This window comes from Heptranchias perlo, chromosome 2 (genome assembly GCF_035084215.1).
Source record: "Heptranchias perlo isolate sHepPer1 chromosome 2, sHepPer1.hap1, whole genome shotgun sequence".
Classification (NCBI taxonomy): Eukaryota; Metazoa; Chordata; class Chondrichthyes; order Hexanchiformes; family Hexanchidae; genus Heptranchias; species Heptranchias perlo.
Genome location: NC_090326.1, coordinates 12,425,138 through 12,448,300, shown reverse-complemented (window position 1 = coordinate 12,448,300; position 23,163 = coordinate 12,425,138). Strand labels below are relative to the sequence as shown.

Here is a 23,163-nt window from a genome sequence, read left to right as displayed (position 1 = left end):
GACGGCAGGTTTCCTTCCCTAAAGGACATTAGTGAACCAGATGGGTTTTTACGACAATCTGGTAGTTTCATGGCAAAAACAAAAATGAGAAGCAACAAAGGCACAAGGTGAATGAAACAGAGCTAAACAGACCAGAAAAGAAAAATAGTAAAAAGAAAAAAGGAACAAAATGGGGAAAATAATAATAGGAGGAAAATACAAAAAGGTACAGGAGATAAGAGAAGTCCTTTACTATAAATAAGTATAATAAAGACAACAGGAATGAAAGGAAATTTATGCCCCTAAAGGAGAAAGAAACAAGGGCGATTGAAATGGGGTAAAAACAGAAATAAAGCTAAATATAGGATTATACATATTTCAGAAAGAAATTAAGAGGATGATTCAAAGAAAAAAAATCAAATAGGAATAGGGAAACAAATCCAAAACAGAAAGGGAAAAGATGAGGAAAGAATCTTCTACATAAATAACTGTTTTCTTCAATGTTGCTACCAACTTTTTAAAAATTCGTTCATGGGATGTGGGCGTCCCTGGCGAGGCCGGCATTTATTGCCCATCCCTAATTGCCCTCGAGAAGGTGGTGGTGAGCCGCCTTCTTGAACCGCTGGTGAAGGTTCTCCCACAGGAAGGAAGTTCCGTGTGATGAAGGTTCTCCCACAGGAAGGGAGTTGCAGGATTTTGACCCAGCGACGATGAAGGAACTGCGCTATATTTCCAAGTCGGGATGGTGTGTGACTTGGAGGGGAACGTGCAGGTGGTGTTGTTCCCATGTGCCTGCTGCCCTTGTCCTTCTAAACAATTTTACAACACCAAGTTATAGTCCAGCAATTTTATTTTAAATTCACAAGCTTTCGGAGGCTTCCTCCTTCCTCAGGTAAATGTTTACCTGAGGAAGGAGGAAGCCTCCGAAAGCTTGTGAATTTAAAATAAAATTGCTGGACTATAACTTGGTGTTGTAAAATTGTTTACAATTGTCAACCCCAGTCCATCACCGGCATCTCCACATCTTGTCCTTCTAGGTGGTAGAGGTCGCAGGTTTGGGAGGTGCTGTCGAAGAAGCCTTGGCGAGTTGCTGCAGTGCATCCTGTAGATGGTACACACTGCAGCCACAGTGCACCGGTGGTGAAGGGAGTGAATGTTTAGGGTGGTGGATGGGGTGCCAATCAAGTGGGCTGCTTTGTCCTGGATGGTGTCAAGCTTCGTGAGTGTTGTTGCAGCTGCACTCATCCAGGCAAGTGGAGAGTATTCCATCACACTCTTGACTTGTGCCTTGTTGATGGTGGAAAGGCTTTGGGGAGTCAGGAGGCGAGTTACTCACTGCAGAATACCCAGCCTCTGACCTGCTTTTGTAGCCACAGTATTTATGTGGCTGGTTCAGTTAAGTTTCTAGTCAATGGTGACCCCCATGATGTTGATGGTGGGGGATTCAGCGACGGTAATGCCGTTGAATGTCAAGGGGATGTGGTTAGACTCTCTCTTGTTGGAGATGGTCATTTCCTGGCACCTGTCTGGCTCAAATGTTTCATTGCCACTTATCAGCCCAAGCCTGGATGTTGTCCAGGTCTTGCTGCACGCAGGCATGGACTGCTTCATTATCTGAGGGGTTGTGAATGGAACTGAACACTGTGCAATCATCAGTGAGCGTTCCCATTTCTGACCTTATGATGGAGGGAAGGTCATTGATGAAGCAGCTGAAGATGGTTGGGCCTAGGACACTGCCCTGAGGAACTCCTGCAGCAATGTCCTGGGGCCAAGATGATCAGATCAGCCATGATCTAATTAAATGGCGGAGCAGGCTCGAAGGGCCAAATGGCCTACTCCTGCTCCTATCTCTTATGGTCTTATGGCCTCCAACGACCACTAGCATCTTCCTTTGAGCTCGATATGACTCCAACCACTGGAGAGTTTTCCCCGATTTCCATTGACTTCAATTTTACTCGGGCTCCTTGGTGCCACACTCGGTCAGATGCTGCCTTGATGTCAAGGGCAGTCACTCTCACCTCACCTCGGGAATTCGGCTCTTTTGTCCATGTTTGGACCATGGCTGTGATGAGGTCTGGAGCTGAGTGGTCCTGGCGGAACCCAAACTGAGCATCAGTGAGCAGGTTATTGGTGAGTATGTGCTGTTTGATAGCACTATCGATGACACCTTCCATCACTTTGCTGATGATTGAGAGTAGAGAGTTTCTTCCAGTGACAAAGCAAACTATGATGTGAAAATGGAACAGGAAATTTGACAAAAACAAATGGAAAATTTAAGTAAAATTAATGGAATTAAGAGAATAAATCAGCAGTTATGAAATGCACACTGGATCATTGTTCAACTATAGTCGCCTTGCTGCTCTTTCACCAACTCCCTGTCATCTTGTGTTTTTGTGGTACAGTGCTGATTTTTTAAATTTTCTCCCTAGTTGCTATGTTTTGTTTAGGGCTATGCACCACCTCTAGCTAATTTGCTTCCAGTCCTCTTTTGTCTAGTGCTCAAATTGATAACTGGGAATCATGCTACAGATTGACCCTCCCTTTAATTTTATACTTAGTTCCTTACTGAACTGTGTAACAGCATATTATAACATACCATGCCAATCCAATTGAGTTGCAGTGGGATTGCAAATCATTGTGGTACCTGTGTTCTCATTGTATTATTAAGAATCTATTAGTCACATTATCATTAGTCACTCCTTCCTGCATTCAGGTGCTTTAATAAATATAATGGCCATGCGTAAAATTAGTGATTACCTGGGCCTTCGGTAACTTGGCAGGATCCAAGTAGCTGAACAAAGCACTTAATGGATCGTACATCACTGCAACTTGTACTAATTTCTATCACAAAGAATGGTACAAGACAGGCCTTGTAACATAAATCCCATCTTGTGGCAGCTTTACATTACATAGAACAATGCTGTTGCAGTGTGACATTCAGTAAATGGTTTCAAAACTCATTTAATATAGTAATCTAGATAAACTCCATTTTACTCAAGGAAAAGTAAGTGATCATGAGAGGAAGTGACTCGTTAGATAGGATGCAAAAAATAATTCACTACCTGTTCACCAAGGGGGAAAAAAATAATTTTTAAGTTGTTTTCTGTAGGAAACTAGATGAATTTAATATTTATAGGGTGATGGTAAGTGATGATTATTTGCTTATCGCAATCTAATGGTTAAAGATTTCCTGTAAAGAAAGACAACTGTGTTTTCAGAAAACCAAAAGTTAGAACCGTTGCACGTTCAGTGATGTTACTCAACTGTTCATCTGACATTAAAAAAAAATTCAGCATTTTCATATATTCCATAGACCTACATGATTAACCAGAGTTCCAAATAACTACAGTGAGTCATGGAAGTGTCTGAGCAGTAATCTAACTTATTATTAATTCATACAGATCAGCAGTATTTTAGCATCCAAATTTTGTTCTCACTTGGAGAAGCATGGGTTAATAAGGGTCAGGCAGCATGGCTTTGTTTAAGGCAATAGTGTCTGCCTCGCCTGATTGAGTTCTTTGATGAAGTAACAGAGAGGGTTGATGAAGGTAGTGCAGATGTATATATGGACTTTCAAAAGGCATTTGATAAAGTACCACATAACAGGCTTATTCGGAAAATAGAAGCACATGGGATTAAAGGGACTGTGGTAACTTGGGTACGTAACTGACTAAGGGATAGAAGGCAAAGAGTAGTGGTGAAGGGATGTTATTCTGACTGAAGAGAAGTATGCTGTGGGGTCCCCCAGGGGTCGGTATTAGGACCATTGCTTTTCTTGTTATATACTAATGAACTGGACTTGGGTAAAGGGAGTACAATTTCGAAGTTTGCAGATGGTACAGGACTTGGCAATGTTGTAAATAGTGAGCAGGATAGTAGCAGACTTCAGGAGGAAATAGACAGGCTGGTGAACATAAGAACATAAGAAATAGAAGTAGACCATACGGCCCCTCGAGCCTGCTCCGCCATTCAATCAGATCATGGCTGATCATCTACCTCAACTCCACTTTCCTGCTCGATCCCCATATCCCTCGATTCCCCTAGAGTCCAAAAATCTATCTATCTGTGTCCTTGAATATATTCAACGACTGAGTACCCACAGCCCTCTGGGGGTAGAGAATTCCAAAGATTCACAACCCTCTGAATGAAGAAATTTTTCCTCATCTCCGTCCTAAATGGCCAGTCCCTTATCCTGAGACTATGATCCCTAGTTCTCCAGAAAATGGAAACAGCTTCTCAGCATCTACCCTGTCAAGCCCTCTAAGAATTTTAATGTTTTGATGAGATCACCTTTTTTGTGTCTTCTACTGTGAAGAGATACAAAATATTTCTTTAATGTCTCTGCCATTTCCTTATTCCCCATTATAATTTCTCCTGTCTCTGCCTCTAAGGGACCCATGTTTACTTTCGCTACTCTCTCCCTTTTTACATACTTGTAGATGCTCTTACAATCTGTTTTTATATTTCTGGTCAGACACATTGCAGATAAGTGTGAAGTGATGCACTTTGGGAGGAACAACATGGAGAGGCAGTATAATCCAAATGGTACTATTTTGAGGGGGGTGCAAGAGCAGAGGGACCTGGGGATGTATATTCAGAAATCTTGACAATGGCAGGGCAAGTTGATAAGGCAGCTAAGAAAGCTATTGGGATTTATAAATAGGGGCACTGAATTCAAAAACAAGGAAGTCATGCTAAACCTTTACAAATCACTGGTTAGACCTCAGCTGGAGTATTGTGTACAATTCTAGGCACCACACTTTAGGAAGGTGTCATAGCCTTGGAGAGGGTGCAGAGGAGGTTTACCAGGATGATACCAGGGATGAAGGACTTCAGTTATGTGGAGAGATTGGAGAAGCTGGGATTGGAATTTTCTTTTCCCCCCACAGAGGGTTGTTAAGATCTGGAACGCACTACCTGAAGGAGTGGTGGTAGCAGATTCCAAAGGATCTTTCAAAAGACAATTAGATGTACTTGAAGAGGACTAATTTGCAGGGTTATGGGGAAAAAGCTTGGGTGTGGGGCTAAATTGGATAGCTCTTTCAAAGAGCCGACACAGGGCCTCTTTCTGTGCTGTAAGTTTCTATGAATCCAGGTGCTTAATCAAATACAACATAGGAACAGGACCATTCAATCATTCTGCCATTCAATCAGATCATGGCTGGTCTGTACCTCATTCTCGTTTATCCGCCTTTGCTGCATATCCCTTGATACACTCACCTAACAAAAATCTCTCGATCTAAGTCTCGAAGGTTTCAATTGACCCAATATCCACAGCCTTTTGGGAGAGGGAGTTCCAGATTTCTACTACCCTTTATGCAAATAAGTGTTTCCTGATTTCACTCTTGAATGACCTGGCTCTAATTTTAAGCTCATGCCCCCTTGTTCTGGATTCCCCCACCACAGAAAATAGTTTCTGTTTATCTACCCTATCGAATCCTTTCATCATTTTAAACACCTCTATTAGATCACCCTACAATCTTCAATGTTCAAGGGGATACAAGCCAAGTTTATGCAACCGGTCCTCATAATTTAACCCTTTTAGCCCTGGTATCATTCTGGTGAATCTGCACTGCACCCCCTCCAAGGGCAATATATCCCCCTCCTGTGCTGCGGTGCCCAGATCTGAACACAGTACTCCAGATGGAGTCCAATCAGAGCTCTGTAATTATGAAGCATAACTTCCTCTCCGTTGTATTCCAACTCCTGTAAGATAAAGGCCAACATTCCATTAGCCTTTTTGATTGCTTTTTGTACCTGCCCTGTAGCTTTTAGTTGATTGTGTACGTGGACACCCATGGATTTAGTTTGTGTACATGCACACTCAATTCTCTTTGCTCCTCCACAGTTCCTAATTTCTCACCATTTAAAAAATATTCCGATTTGTTTTTCGTGGATCTAAAGTGTATGACCTCACACTTGCCCACATTGAATTCCATTTGCCACAGTTTTGACCACTCACTTAATCTACTTATGTCTCTCTGTAACTTCCTGCTCCCATCTGCACAATTTACTGTGCCTCCCAACTTAGTGGCATCTGCAAACTTTGATATGCAACTCTCTATTCCTTCATCCAAATCATTAATCTATATGAAGAACTGAGGCCCCAGTACAGTCCCCTGGAGATCACCACTTGTCACACCCCACCAATCAGAGTACGTACCCTTTATTCCTACTCCCTGTCTCCTACCTCCCAATCATTTTCCTAACCATGCCACAAGGTTGCCTCCAATTCTGTACGCTATCATTTTTGCTGATTATCTCCTGTGCGGAACCTTATCAAAAGCCTTCTGGGAGTTCATATAGTTCACATCGATAGACACTCCCTTATCTACCGGGCTAGTAACCTTCTCAAAAAATTCAACTAAATTAGTCAGGCATGACTAACCATCACAAATCCATGCTGATTGTTTCTGATCAGCTCAAATTTGTCCAAGTGCTCAGACACTTTCCTTAAATGAAGATTCTAGTAATTTCCCCGCAACTGACATTAGACTGACAGGTCAAGAAGGTGGCAGATGCAGTATAATGTGGGGAAATGTGAGATTATTCACTTTGGTAGGAAGAATAGAAAAACAGAATTTTTTTTTTAAACTAGAGGAGGTGGGGTGGGGGGGGGGGGGTCAATAATCGGGTGGGAAAGCCGGAGAAAAAAATCATGCGGTTTCCCGAACGATTGTGACTAAATTGAAGCCACTTAACTGAACTTCTGGGTTTCGCGGCCTCAAGCTGCGCAGCGGGCAGATTGCGCACCCACGTGACACGTTTAAAGCCCACGAGTTAAAGGGCCACTCCAACAATTCATATTGAAGGAAAAAGGAGGCTAAAATGAGAATGCAATGTTCCAGAGCCAAGACAGCACCCAGGTTCTCTGACACCGCCCTGCGCTGCTGGGCACAATGAGAAACAGGAGGGAGGTCCATTATCCACCAGACAGGTGCAAGAAACCTGGTTCTGTCGCAAAGAAGGTGTGACTGGAGGTGGCAGAACAGGTCAGCAGCAGGAGCACGGTATCCCGGTCGTGGCTGCAATGCAGGAAGAGATTCAATGATCAAATCAGGTCAGGAAAAAATGAGTACAGTTACTGATTGATCTGTATTATGTGGTGAACATTACCCCCCACCCCTCTCACACTGGCCTGTGTAGCCTTCTCCAAACACATCATTCCTCACACCCACTTAAGGCTCAATGTCAAGTTACCTTCACTTTCTGTGCACTTCTTCACCCCCCCCCTGTCCCAATTTGTGCACCCACCTCTCCCACTCACCCCAATCCCGATGCAATGTGATCAATTTGTCTGATAGTCACCCTCTGACGCATCTGCTTCATTGTCATGACAATGAAGCAATGCATCCATCGGGTGACTACTTCGACCTCACTCACCCGCACGTCTGTACTTTCTCCCCTTGTAGCAGAGAAGAGTGCAAAATGCAAGGGAGAATTGGAGGGTGGACTCCACAAATCGTGGCCCTCACAGAGGTGGAGGAGGCGGCGTTGGAGATAAGCCAGACGGTGGAGTGCCTGGCCATAGACTGGCACCCCGCAAATGTCTAGCGACAGAATTTTAACATCCCTCACACACAACATGGATTGATGTTATCAATGACTGACACCTCAGTATGCTCATCGCAATATTACTTCTGCGACGATTATCAATTTTGCTGTATGTTCTCTTCCAGGGGTCTCACAGACTGAAGACGTGGTCCAGGGCGATTCCTCAGAGGAGCTCCCTGCCTCTGAGGGTGCACCGTCACATCTTAGCGAGCCACCCACCAGCGGAGATACTCACATCTCGTGGGTCCTAGTAGTCAGTTAGTTGGGTTGTCACCTGGTGAGTCACCACTCACAAGTGAGCATGAGCAGATACTGGTGGCAGGGGCAGATGTGGAGAGTCTGCGTCAGTGGGCGCACTCCTCTCCAAGCTCTGCTCAGCTTGGCACAGATGCTGAACTCCGGGGGCCATCCTGGAGAAGGAGAACGATAGAGGTACAGGAGCAACTTTGTGAGGGAGTGGAAAACGTGCCATGCACACTCTCAATAGCGGGGAGGAGTCGTCCAACTCCATCGCTAGTGGATTGGTGGCGCAGGTAATTGTGAGAATGTCTGTGATGGAGAGAATGGCAGCCTCCATTGAGCTTCAAGCACAGCTCACTAATGAGTCCATTCAGGCCCTGACAATGGCCGTGTGGACTCAGGGCGAACTACATTCTGCTGCCTTAGACAGGCAGACAGATATATTAGCACTGGCCTTACAAGGCATCACAAATGTCCTCCAAACTGTTGTCCAGCAGAGTGGTAGGAGAGATGTGGCCCTGGCCCAAGAGAGGGATGATGGCGAAAGAGGATATGGAAGTGGGGACGCCACTCAAAGCGCTCCCACGTCTCACCCGTTGCCTCCGCCCCTCCCTGCAATGCTGCCTCCTCTCCTGATGGCCGAATCTGCCCCTGCACAGGTGCAGGTGGAACAGTCTATGGAGGGACCCTCACGGGCTCCAAAACCCAGAGGTCATAGGCCAAAATCACCTAAATAGTCAGGGCATGAATCAGAGCAACCTGCCTCTACATCTGCTGCAGCCACAGGGGAAGCACCACGTAGAAGCTGTAGGAAGAGGAAGGATTTGTAATCACCAAGGGTATGCACAAGGGTGGATGACAGACTGTCATGTTTTTCATTTATATTTGGTTTATGTTAAACTCACATTAAATGTTATGATTCTCTCCACCACTGCCACGTCTTGCCCATTCTTGAGTCCCTTTTGTGAAAGCGCCCTTACATGTAGTTGCTCACGAAAAACGAGACTTGATGCCACCCATTGGTTGTTTTTGCAATGGGTGTATGACTGATTTGTGTAACCTGGGGTGGGGTGGGGGTTGTGGTTGTGGTGATCCTTACAGATGGTCTGAGTACTTGGCTGTAGTCACTTTGCAGATCTCCCTATGAGAATCTATCAAATATGAGTAACTCCCTGGCATGACGAGCAGCCAGGTGAGATGTTGCTCTGGCGATGGTTCACCCATCGTCGTCCTCCTCATCCTCCTCGTTTTTTTCTTCAATGTTGATGGCAGGTGCAGCTGCCTCTTGAGCGCACGGGACCCCATCCACCGGTAACCCTCTCTGTTGAGCGATGGTGTGCAGGATGCACCACACAACTATTATTCTACACACTTTCGCCGGTGCGTACTGAAGGGCCCCCCCAGAACGATCCAGGTACCTGAAGCATATCTTCAGCATTCCTATGGCTTGCTCTATGACAGACCTGGTGGTAAGGTGATTGTCTTACTGCTGCTGTGCCTCGTTGGTGGGGTTCCTCACAGGTATCATGAGCCACGTCTGCAGGGGGTATCCCTTGTCTCCAAGGACCCATCCCTTAAGTGTGTTTTGTGTGTGGAAGAGGGCCGGGATGTTGGATTCGCACAGAATGAAGGAACCATGGCAGCTGCCAGGGAATTTGGCACACAGTGCAGAAACCTCTTCTGATGGTCGCAAACCAGTTGTGCACTGATGGAGTGATATCCCTTTCAGTTGATGAACAGCCCTGGCTTGTGTGGAGGTCCTCGGATTGCTACATGTGCACAATCAATTGCACCCTGTACCCGTGGAAAGCCAGCCAGAGTGTGGAAACCCACTGCCCTCTCAGTCTGGCTGATGTCGTCGATGGGGAAGTTGACATAGTGGGATGCCCTGGCAAACAAGCCATCTGTGACCTTATACACTTATGTGCAGACGACCAAGAGATCCTGGTGATGTCACCGGTGGCGCTCTGGAAGGATCCGGAGGCGAAGAAATTGAGTGGTTACTTTGAATGCGACGGGCAATGCATGGCCTCCAGGCTCAGCCGGAAGCAGCTCTGCATGAAGGAGGCTGCAGATGTCTGCGACCACCTGGCGACTCACTGAGCCTTCGTAGCCACTGCTCCTCAGAGAGGTCCAGGAAGCTCAGCCTCTGCCTGTAGACTCTCTCACGTGGGTAGTACCTCCTGCGACCTCGGCCCCTCCGTTATTCCCCTCTCTGCTTTTCTCCAGGTCCTTGTGGCGCACCTCTGTCTTGTGAAGATGCAACTCCCAGAACTGCACGCCAAGCCGGGTATGGATGGTGACGTGCCTCCTCCTCAGGTGTACTGTTGAATACACCCATTGCGGCCCTCCACCATCCTGATGGTGTCAGTTTGAGGGGGTCCAAAATGCAGGCAATTACGTCTGAACGGAAGAATTCTGAGTGTGAACAAAAAAATCTGGGTCTAAACACAAAGAAGTCCCAGCCAAAGGTTTGTCTGAGAGAACTGATTGCCCTGCTGCGAAAACTCACCTTTTATTCACGTGTCATTCACGTGTCAATCACTGGTTTAAAGGTTCAAATGGCTGCCGGCTGCAACTCGCCTCCGTTTACATGGCGTGTTCAGAGGCCACTCACGTTCAGGCAGAGTTAAAATAGTTTGTCTGCCTCAATTCCCACAAATTTAATTGATTTAAGTACTTGAAGTATCGTAATTGCCCCTTTAAATGTCATCCCGCCAGCTTTAATTGCCAATGGGACTTCGGGTTTCCAAAGCACGCGCATACCCAGGTGCGTCTGGGTAAAACTCATTTTTCAGCGCGTTGAAAATTTACAAATTAAACATTTTTACTGCTCCCCTGCCCCCAATCCAGCTGTTCTTCCGGGTTAAAATCATGACCAACGTTTCAGGTCGATGACCCTTCATCAGAACATTAATCCTACAGAACTGAAACACAATATTTTTTCCCTCCTCTCCTGACGGTGCTGACTCTACCTGGGGTATGGTTCCATGCGTGCTGCCAGGCCTCTAAATACCCTTAACACATGGTCATTTTTCATGTTTGAGTCTAGGCAGTAAACCCTCCCCATTGATCCTATTTTCCTTGTTCACTCTTTTTTCCCATTCTTTATCTGCACTGTTATTAACTGTTTATTTTCCCCTACTTAATCAACCTATTTTCCTAATCTGTTCTCCCACATTAATAAAAATTGTGTTTTTTTTTCTACTTCATTTTCACTTTCTATTTTGGAGGTGGTAACAAGTTTTGAAAAGCTAAGTATGTTTAATCCAGTTGGAGGCTGGATTTCGTTTTTCAAAATTTTAACCACTTGCCCGACCCTTTCCTGTCCATGGGGGGGGCGTTTAAAATCGAAGCAACAGTACTTGAGATTTAATCTTCCCCAGAACATCCATTACTTAAATGTTTAAATGCTTTGATTTTTTTTTTTATTCGTTCATGTGATGTGGGCGTCGCTGGCGAGGCTGGCATTTATTGCCCATCCCTAATGTGAATTATTATAGTTCAAAATTGGAACTGAAGGAAGATGTTAGCCAAATCACTGCACATAAAGATGGCAACATTAAACATCAGTGAAATGTACAAATTGTCAGTTAAAACTGCAGATACAAAACATCCTGATTTCCACAAGCATTTCCTGTTTTTAATGTCTTAGTACCAAAAGATCCACACCAATTCACAGAAAGATTTAATGGGCTCAACTTTAAAAAAAAAATTCACAAAAATAATCTTGTATCGGACAAAAATGCCACTAGTCTACATAAAGACAAGAACTTGTATTTATCCTGTGCCTCTCACAATCTCAGGATGTCTTCAAAGTGCTTCACAGCTAATGAGTTACTTTTTCTTTTGAAACACAATCACTGTTGTTATGTAGGCAAGCATGGCAGTCCATTTGGGTACAGCAAGGTGCCACAAACAGCAATCAGTTGAATGACCAATTAATTTGTTTTGGTGGTGTTGTTCGAGGCCAGTACACCAAGAAAACCCCCTGCACTTCTTCAAAAAAGTGCCATGGGATCTTTTATTTTCATCTGAAGACAGACTGGGCATCAGTTTAACATTTCTTTTGAAAGACGGCACCTCGGACAATAAAGCATTCTTTCAATATTGCACTGAAGTGTTAGTCTGGATCATGTGCTTAAATCTGGAGTTGGGCTACTGTTTCACAGAGATGATTCCATGCTTCCTGATCATCCAATTTGATGCATTGTTACAGCACCTATTTGCCATTAGAACTGGACAAAATGTGCTGCAAGGTTAGGTACAAGCTTATAGATTCTATAGAGGTATGACATTGAAAGATATTTTTGATGGGGGAAAGGAGTTAAAATAACTACACGTTGCAAAAAAGAGAACACTTTGTGTAGTTCTATGTGAAAGCACTAAATTGAGCAGCAGGTGTAAAACTAAACTTAAGTAACTCTTATGTACAATTAGGCATTAATACTACAACTCAGAACCCTTCACATTGTTCAAAGGATCATACTGTGCCTTTCAACAACCCTATACAATTACTGTACCTGAGCAATTTTCTCTGTGCCTTGGAAAGCATGCTTCTCGAAGTGTTCTGCTAAAATGTTGAAGGTGTGATGTGCCAGGTACTCACAGTTGCTGAGAACGATCAGCAGTCTTTGTTCCTAATAGATTTAAAATACAAGTGTTTAAAATACTAACCATTGGCATGTTGGACTGTGCCTTGATTCATAATGCTCTATGACCTCCTAACTCAAAGATTCTCTATTTTTCTTCAGTGTAAGGTCACTTTCAGGTGAAAGCTGCAAAAATTCACTGCTCCTAATGCACACGACCAGGTTACAAGAAGGTTCACTCATATATGAAGCCTCAGGGGCCACAATTTTCCCACCAGCTGCCAGAAAACACTTACATCCACAATTATTTTGCTCTGTTGGTCATAAGAATCTAACATCCATAGTTTGCTTGAAATATGAAATACCGTCCATGCAATGGCCAAGACAAAACGCAGTCAGTAAAGTGCTAGTTGAATTTAAACGTTTGTTTGAAATCAAAGTTGAAGAATCTACACTGTGCTCTCCCGGATTTCAAAGTTGCTATCATTTCACATGTCTGGCATCCTGCTCCATTGAGAACATGGCTCCAGTGCTTTCTAGGAATGCAATTACTTTAAAAAAAAAACCTAATTTTCCAGGTGTGCGATGGTAGGACTATTGTTTTGACCCCATCAGCACATCTGTTTGTAAAGCTGGAATTAAAATTTGTCTGTCTTGCCTCTGATAAATGTATTCTACCCAGGTGGGAATTAACCTCTTAATTCCTGTTTGAGGGCCCAGTGGAAAAAATAGGTTCAGCAGACAAACCCCCCACCCCATCATCTTTTTTGAAAAATGTGTTGCGACCCTCTACCCACCTAAACTCATTTCAGCACTTACTTTGAGGTGCCTTGTGTACATCCTACAATATACATGTTGACCACATACTACTACTAAATTCCTGTCCATCAGCTCAGCAGCAACAATGAGACCAAATATTGACCACGTACCTATCTGATAGTCTAGATTTAAAAAAAAAACAGCTTCCTTATTGAGTGGATGGGAATGCCAAGTCATTTCAAATATTCATTCTAATTTGTGACTCAGAGAAACTACCAAAGTGGAATTTTGAGAAGTGGCACGCTGATGGGACATTGGGTGTTTGCCTGCCCTGAGGTACTGAAAAAGTTCACCATCATTTTCGACATACTGAACACATAATGAAACAGAATTCTTGTTGATTGCTTGTTTAATCTCTTTGATATTTTGATTTCTTCAATCTTATTTTTCTCTGCATTCATGTTGGTAAAAGAACATTTCCCCCCCCCCATTTATTTTCTAATCTGCTCTTTCGTATGCCTTAACAGTTATTTTGCTTTCTTGTAATTGTTCTAATTTCTACTTTTTGGATTCCTTTGACTGTCTATCTACAGATATCTTTTTGTGCCTCCAGTCTCCATTTGAATTTCCGTATCGAGCATTGGGCACTTTTGCTCGCAACAAACAGATCAAAAGCAGGTTGGTTAATGTCTAAACATCTGCCTTCTTCTCAGCTGTCCCATATATGACACAATACTGCTTCAGTTTCTTTGCATTTACTAGTTAGTAATGGCACCATGAACTGTGAAGTCATTGGAAATGAACATGGTGTAAATAGGATATTGCTTGGCTGGAACCCAGACTGCAGCTTACAACAGTTTAAACCAGGACTGAACTAGGTCTCGTCAGATATTTATTGATACTAGGTTTGCACTAGTGTATTTTAGACTCAAAATGGTAGATAGGAAGTTTCTAATGCAAAGAGTAGTTTCAATATTAGATTTATTTTTTAGCCTCAAAGCAGTTGGATATAACTTTACCTCCCTAATAATTTCATGATGCGATTACTGCCTTATATGTACAAAAGGAGAAGCAGTATTGATTAAAATAAGAATATGTATATGAAGGGTGGAGATAAAGATCACCTAATTGAAATGGTTGTGTAAGTGAGCAAATTTATTTGGTAATTTTCCATGCATCTGATTGAATATCCTGATTGTTTATTGGTAAACAATGAATGAATGAAGAATGAAATAAAAGGGATCTTTTGGAAATGCTTTTGAATCTTTTTAGAAATCATTCACATTGCTACTTTACAAAAATTACTTCAATTTGAAAACATTGTCCACAATGTTATGCTGCAACAAGGTGCTTGTTAAATTGTAAGGTAATAACTAAGTGGTTTAATTAGTTCTCTGCCCCTTTCCAGCAAAAAGAACTCACGGAAGTGTACAAAGTTAATAATGTAAAACACTGTATTAACAACCATTTTATATTAGTGTCACATAGAACAGTCGAAATGCACAAGTAGATCAAAGTTTATTCAGAATAGAAAAATCATTTTATACATGTCATCTATTAACAGCTATTGATTCGGCAGACTTTAATCTGAAATGGGGTGGGACTCCTAAGATTTTAGAAGCATTTCCTATTAAGGAAGGAACTGGGTGCTGAACTATTACTTAATAATCAGTTTACCTCTCCCCACCAAAACCCCAGATTCAAATCAGTTTAAATTATCCCTTGAAGTCCCAGACCATGAGTGTCTGATCCAAAATTCCTTGTAGAATCAAAATAAAATGTTTAAAAATCACGATAGGTAATGACAATTAATAACAGCTGCACATATTTTCACAAATAAACCAAATGAACTGCCATAGTACTTACTGGGGTTGGGCTGAAGTTTTCATGCAAGGTTCCAAGTAAGTCTGGGGATGAAATATCTACAGAAAGGCTAGAGAGGCTGGAAAGAGAAGGAAAAAAAACTTTTGTTCTTTCATAATAATTGGATAGTTAACTTTGTTCTGGGAAATAATACCAATAAATATAGTAGGAAAAGTAACCTTCCTCCCCAATTAAGTAATGTGTAAAAATGCACATCATTGTTTTCACTGAATATCTTTGCTGTTTCAAGAATCAGAACCCTGGCTGATTTTCACCTTCCTAACCCAGGGCTGCAGATGCCAACTGTAGCACCCCTAACTGCAACCCAGGCTGTGATCAGCTGTGTTAGTATTAACTGAGGACCATGCACATAGTTTTATGAATATAGGAAAATGCAAATTAAACACACCTCATTTAAATGGCACAGTGATGCACATTAACTAAACTCTGTAAAATATCCGTTGGACACTTCTGTACATTTCCGTTCAGTATATATTGCATTATATCCTCCATGCTTGCTTTATTAAATTCTCCTCTCCCAACTTAGCCATATACAATCACGAATGACTGCCAACTGTTTGTGAGGGGTAGGAAAGGCAGCAGGTAGAATGGGGCCGATCCCCAATATGACTGCCCCTTGCACCACCTTCAGTATAGTGTTTGCTGTTACCAGTGCCAGGATTTGCAGCTGCTTCTTTTCACTTTGTGATGAGAAAGAAGAAATTTATTAGGAGGTGATGCAGTCAAAGGGCTCAATGACTTCAGTGGAATTGGTGTTACTAGGGGCCTTTCAATACTGCAATGTATTAGAACAGTTTGAATACTAACTGGTAATGCAGTAGTGGCAAAGATGAGGAGATAGAGGCAGACCCCTGCAGATTTTAAGAGTATGGCAGCTTGTGAAGAAAAAAAAAGTAAATGCCTGTACATAAACACTGATGGCTCAGATCACATAATTGTCCTCTAGAAAGAGGGGTTGGCCCAGCCTACAGATCACATCAATTGAAAAGCTTGGGGTAACTTGCCAGGAATGCATTCAAATGGTGCAGGGAGGGATCTCTCTCCCAGATGGATTTCAACCAAAACTTGATATTATGGAGGTGGAAGTAAGCAGTCTTTGTAATGAACAGGATATGGGGTTGGACGATCAGCTCAGGGTCAAATAGAAGACTGGGGCTGCACACAGCCTGTGCCCAGCGAGGGAGACAGAATTGGTGGCAAGGGTACGGAGTTTGTGGCAGAGGCTAAAGACGATGACTTGGTATTCCCAATGTTCAACTGGAGGAAATTGCAGATCATACAAGACTGGATGTTGGACAAGCAGTGTGACAACAGAGAGCAGAGGGGTCGGGAAAGATGAGAGGGAGGTAGAGCCGGGTGTTGTCAGCGTACATGTGGAAACTAATCTCATGTCTTTGGATGATATTACCAAGGGGTAGCATGTAGAGGAGGGGGTCAATATTAGATCCTTGGGGGACTCCAAAGGCAACGGTGGGTGTTGGAAGAGAAGCTATTGCTAGAGATGCTCCGGCTATGATTGAATATGAAAGAGTGGAATCAAGCGAGGGCAATCCTGCTCAGCAGGGCATTGGAGGCGGGGCATTGGAGGAGGTTGGTGTGGTCAAATACGTCAACCGCTGCAAAGCGGTCAAGTGCGGAGGCAGGAGCGGAAACCTGATTGGACAGGTTCAAAGATGAAGCTGTGGGAAAGATAGGAATGAATTTGGGAGATGACAATACATTCAAGGACTTGAGAGGAAGGGAGATTGAGAATGGTTTGCAAAGTCAGAGGAGTCGAGGTTGCATTTTTTGAGGGGGGTGTGATGACTGCGGTTTTGAATACAGTAAATAACAGGTTCTGCCAATACTGTTTATATAACAATCGAGCTATTTTCCTGAACGAGATAATGATACTTTCCATGTAATGTTCAACTTGCACATCTCTAATTATCCTTTAAAAACAATTGGACAACCTGTTGGCATTTCAAATTTTATTCATACACTTAGATTGTTCAAAATTGGATGCTTTATTGAATGATGATCCTGCCATTTGCATTAGAAATACACAAAGACATGACTTATGTTTTACTCCTTGGTTGTTTTTTTTTGGTGAACTATTAATGGTGCAGAATTTTTTTTTAAAGAAAAGACTTGCATTTATTTAGCGCCTTTCATGACCTCAGGATGTCCCAAAGCACTTAACAGCCAATTAAGTACTTTTGAAGTGTAGTCACTGTTGTAATGTAGGAAACACACAACAAGCTCCTATAAACTGTAAGGTTATAATGCCCAGATAATCTATTTTAGGTGTTGGTCGAGGGATAAATGTTGACCAGGACACCAGGGAGAAATCCCCTGCTCCATTTTGAAATAGTGCCATGGGATCTTTTGCATCCACCTGAGAGAGCAGGAGGAGCCTCGGTTTAACGTTTCATCCGAAAGATGGCACCACCGGTAGTGCAGCACTCCCTCAGTATTGCATTGGCGCATCAGCCTAGATTTTGTGCTCAGGTCTCTGGATGAAAAAGGGATGATGGTGTATTTTAAAAAACTGAAGAGGTCACCACTATTCTCAATAGGAAAATATTTCTATTGTTCCATACTTACAGCAAATTTGTAACATGTGTAAAGAATACATTCCTGATTTCAGTATAAAGAGCAAAAGTGGAAATATTGCCAAGTATTACTTTGAATTGATAATTATTTCCTTATTTTCAAAATGACGATATACTCACTGTGTACTTTCTGCATCACCATCAGCTTTAGTACTCAAGTACTCCAAGGATTCAATAAACACCTTTAAGATGAAAACAGTGGCACTATTAAATAAAGTTAAGCATTTAGAAAAAAATAGCAACAAATATGTTTGTAGTAAGCACCTATAAACAGTAAGGTTATAATGCCCTAACCTAACTGGACAGTCTTCCCTAAACAGTTTGTATTTTGGATCATCGTGGACAATCCATTATTTTATGACAAATTAATTATAGACGTTTATGTGTCTGACTTAATTCTGCCTTCAACATATGTGGATTTTTATTTTGGACAAAGGCTCAACACTCTTACTAGTTTCTGAATGTGTTTCAACTGCTCTTTAAAATTTAAAGATCAACATTCATCAGTAGTAACATATATACAAATATACTTTTATATTGTCTTGTTACACTAACCCAGAATTTTTGGAAATCAAAACTTGCACACAGCTACACTAATTACTGTTTTGATACTTTATTAACTGCGGGTTTTTTTTGTAACTATTGCAATTTAATAAAGGCTCGATTTATCTCTGGGGGAGCAATTCATCCTCTTTGCGCCTGCTTTTTAAGCCAAAAAATGAGAGCTGACGGGGGAGGGAACCAATTTTTGGGCACGATCTCTAACGTTCAATCACCCTGGAACTGCGCTGGATTTCCAAGTGCCCGGGGTGCCCGCCTAAAACAGGCATTATACCCCTTAAATGTACTAATTAGAAGCCCTATTATACCCTATACAAACTGGGCAGAGCATATGCCATGCATCCTCCGCTCAGTTTTACGTGGATGAGGCAAAATTTGGAGTGAATCTTGGGCCAACATCGATGGGCACACATTCCAGGCATGCTGCCTACTTTCGTCTGGTTTCTGCCACAAAACCAATTTCTTGGCCGCTGTCTTTTTCACCCCATCAAAAAACATAGCTGCCCGTAGTTGATTTAATAATTTGATTCAGATTTCTGTCTTATTACCATAAGTCCATTTCCATCTACAAATCAAGATTTCCCTGCAATAAATATATATATTTATATATATTTATATTTATATATATTTATATATATATATTTATATTTATATATATATATTTTTTTTACCATGTCCATATTTTCAACAAAACTAGGACCGGTTCATTTAACCATGAAGTGTGAAACTAATAAACAGAGAAGGCCTTCAAAGCGATACTAAAAGTATTTGGTTCCCTATTATAAAGTTGCTGAAGTTTTATTTCCCTTTTGTTAACAGGTAAGACTTTTGGGGAAAGGTGGCCATTTTAAAACTTTTTGATTCCTAACTAACCTAGTTTTTATTTTCTAACCTTGTATAATCTTAACAGTGATAGCCTATGGAATTAGTTTAAAAGTTGGGTTAGGGTTAGAAAATTCAGATGAAGAATCCAAAAAGAAAAGTTCTGATTTGCTTATGTATTTTGAATAGAATACAATCTGATGCAGGTGTTGCGTTACAAAAAAAAAAGGAATGCAAAGATATAAGAAACAACACTTAATATTTCTGTATAAATCTTACATGGGGGCGGGGGGGTGGGGAACACACATCCACAAAGCTACATTAAATTCTGTATCTGAGGAGTTAGGAGTATCCTTCTAACTTCTACTCACCTTCATGATGTTAAAGGATAGTTCATATACATGCTGCTGGTTCTTCTCATGCTGAAACATCTGCAATAAACAAATATTTACCACTGTGAAATGTGACAATTAGAGGATTTTGTGGCTGTACAGTTCCTAAGTACGGTACATACAGTTCTTCTAGTCCCTCTTGTGCATGCATAACCAAACACCCCATTGTCACAATACATCCCCTCATGACTCAAGCAGCCAAAAAGATCCCAAGCCACAGTCGGACTTCGTACCTGACAGCCACTTTAAGTTTTCACCCCGCCCACCCCTTAGCCCTGTACCACAGTACACTCCATCATTATCTGAACAGCCACAGACATCCTGCATTGCAAGTATAACCATACAAACCTCTCACATGGTCCATATTCACAGAGGTGCCAAGAAGTCAGGTAGATTAACCACTCACCAACATCGAATGAAATTAAACCTTCACTTCCAATGCCATGTCTTTCGAGTAATATTTTTATGTCAACATTTATAATATAAAAATCCTATGCCAACATTTCTAACTGAAAACCCTACGTCAACATTTACCTTTCACAGTGTAATTGTAGGCCACCCACCACTGGGTGGCACTCTGGCTCAAGCAGCCCTGGCCAACCTGCCATTTTGTTTTTTATCCATTTCTCATGAATTTTAAAAAATGTATTTTGGGTGTTTAAAGCCCAATTATTCCAGGCTTTGGCTGACAAATTACCTGCATCCTATCCATCCTGTATTCAAGACTACCCAACCGACTCAATTGTGGCCACTAAACTAATGTTGGTCAGTTATAGGAGGGTTGATGGGCTGTTCGCAGTGGGGGATTGGTTGAAAGAGCTTCCCCAGTAGCGGGGAAACCTGCATTAATTAAAATAAATACGCAGCAGTATTTATTTGAAATAATATATACTTTCCCAGTGAATGCGGGGGAAACCTTTTTAAGAAACAAACCCAAATACTCCCACATCTCGCAGTCGCTTCCTGGTTCTCTCTTGCACCCTCCCAATACTCCCAGAGCCCGAGACCATGCTCCCAAATGTGAAGATCAGCCTCCCAACATTACCAACCCACACAGCCACTCCAAATCCCCACTATCACTATACACTGTTCCTATATCCTTCTTCCTGTCTATGTGCAACCTAGAACATCTTCACTACAATCTTCCTCTGAACCGTGGGCTTTAGAAAAGCGGTACAAGATAAAATTAACTACGTAGTTAAACTAGTTTTTAATAGCAAGTAAGGTCATTGATTTACAGTTGCCATGCAATTATGCACACTCAGGATTTAAACCCAAAAATATCACTAACATTTCCACAATACTCTAATGGAAACAATTTGACAATAAATTGGTGGTTTTGATGAAATATTGTGCATGTTACATACCATGAAACAATGTATTTCAACTCACCATGAGCAACACATTAGATATACTAGTATATAGAAATAGTGTGGATTTTCTGTCTATAACATTGTGTTACACTTCAAAGTGTATATAACTGCAAGGACATAAAATATCAGAGCCAGTATATCTGCACTCTCTTAATTGATATCTGTATAGACTCACCCAGTGATTACTTAACATCCGCAGTCTTTGAGCTGACCTCCGTACGATCCCAGTTTTTATTTAATAGCAAAACAGCAATTTGTAGCATTAAAGGCACACACCTACACTTAACATAGTATAATGTTCCTGACCTTATAAAGCAGCATATGCTCCAACTACTCTGTATGATGGTGTATCCTTCACACTTCAGACTTCAAATTGCCAAAAGTATAAAAAAATAAAGCCAGTCATTTCCTATTGGTTTTCTTGACCTTACGGAGCAGCCAGGGATACACAAGTAGCTACCTATTTGGAGAAAGAATTACTCCCTAATTGACTTTAGTACGTGCTTAGCTTCTATTTGACTCAAAGATGTACCTATTTGCAGAAATTAGATCTTAAAGGGACTGTCCTGGCTACACACAGCTCCACCTCAGAAACAGAATAAACTGTACTGCCTTTATAAAGCAGCACAAAACAACAAGGAGAGATGCGCTGGTTTAGACCAATTAAACTGAGTCCAAAAAGCCAATTCAAAATTTCAAGATTTGACTACTGTATTTTAAAATGTTCTATTCCCAAGCCATTTTTTAAAAAATGCTTTCCATTAATTGTTGCCACTACTGTACAAAAACATTCATGGCTTCAAGGTTTTCTATACAATTAACCTGCAAAACTGAGACAGCACTGCAACACAGGAACAATGAAGAGAGAAACATAACCACACCTACCTTAATAGAGTATTGTTAATGGGGTTTGGCTTATTGTTCTTGACTAACTGAATTTCAATATACCCAAGAATTATAACTGATATTTTGGATTATCTGGGCACTGCTAATGTCTTGTAGCAGTTTGAGCTAGATTTTTTGGGGGGTGGGGGAGGGTGAGCAGGGATGAATTTCTATTGTCCTGATCGTAACATTTCTGTTTTGTATTACTTTGAGCCAGTAATTCTTTTCAACTAGTTTCCACACTTTGAAATCTTATATGCAAATTAATTACTCCGCATAAGGCTATGGCACAATTAACTAGACCATTGACATCACGAGTCATGTCTTGTGCAGAGGAGTTCCATTTTAAACTGGTATTTTAAAACAGAAAAGGAAAGACAGAAGCAGTTAACATTAGATTTTCCAAACAGGGATTTTTATTAAATGTGGGTAACAATGAACAGCTAACTTTCACTCAAACTTATGTATGTACCTGTAGCTAAAAAATAAAATTATAAATAAAATTAACAAAATATAAAAGTGGAAATAACTAGGATCACTCATTATCTACCACCCCGTAAAGTGCTCAGAGATGTGTCTCAGTATGTGAGGACTGCAACAGAAAAATAAGCCATCTCAATCGAGTTAGGTGGGTTTGAGCTTCGTACTACTAATAAGTCACCATCATCACAAGTACGCTTTGCTGCAAGGATAGCAACAAAATAATAATGCTTTAGAACTTTTTTATTCATTTATTCATTCATGGGATGTGGGCATCGCTGGCGAGGACTGCATTTATTGCCCATCCCTAATTGCCCATGATAAGGTGGTGGTGAGCCGCAGCCTTGAACCGCTGCAGTCCGTGTGGTGACGGTTCTCCCACAGTGCTGTTAGGAAGGGAGTTCCAGGATTTTGAGCCAGCGACGATGAAGGAACGGTGATATATTTCCAAGTCGGGTTGGTGTGTGACTTGGAGGGGAACGTGCAGGTGGTGTTGTTCCCATGTGCCTGCTGCTCTTGTCCTTCTAGGTGGTAGAGGTCGCGGGTTTGGGAGGTGCTGTCGAAGAAGCCTTGGCGAGTTGCTGCAGTGCATCCTGTGGATGGTACACACTGCAGCCACAGTGCGCCGGTGGTGAAGGGAGTGAATGTTTAGGGTGGTGGATGGGGTGCCAATCAAGCGGGATGCTTTATCTTGGATGGTGTCGAGCTTCTTGAGTGTTGTTGGAGCTGCACTCATCCAAGCAAGTGGAGAGTATTCCATCACACTCCTGACTTGTGCCTTGTAGATGGTGGAAAGGCTTTGGGGAGTCAGCAGGTGAGTCACTCGCCGCAGAATACCCAGCCTCTGACCTGCTTTTGTAGCCACAGTATTTATATGGCTGGTCCAGTTAAGTTTCTGGTCAATGGTGACCCCCAGGATGTTGATAGTGGGGGATTCGGCGATGGAAATGCCGTGGAATGTCAAGGGGAGGTGGTTAGACTCTCTCTTGTTGAAGATGGTCATTGCCTGGCACTTATCTGGCGCGAATGTTACTTGCCATTTATGAGC

At 42.0% G+C, this 23,163-nt stretch overlaps 1 protein-coding gene across 2 annotated transcripts in view; it reads right to left on the bottom strand.

The window, feature by feature from the left end:
- The window catches only part of exoc2 (exocyst complex component 2), a 294,362-nt gene that overhangs the window by 66,439 nt on the left and 204,760 nt on the right, over positions 1 to 23,163 (bottom strand). For both annotated transcript variants that reach the window (XM_068000284.1, XM_068000293.1), the window contains exons 19-22: positions 19,357 to 19,416; positions 17,723 to 17,784; positions 14,991 to 15,066; positions 12,297 to 12,413 (exon numbers count right to left, since the gene is read on the bottom strand). In XM_068000284.1, coding sequence (XP_067856385.1) covers positions 12,297 to 12,413; positions 14,991 to 15,066; positions 17,723 to 17,784; positions 19,357 to 19,416 — 315 coding nt within the window. The remainder of the gene's footprint in view (positions 1 to 12,296; positions 12,414 to 14,990; positions 15,067 to 17,722; positions 17,785 to 19,356; positions 19,417 to 23,163) is intronic.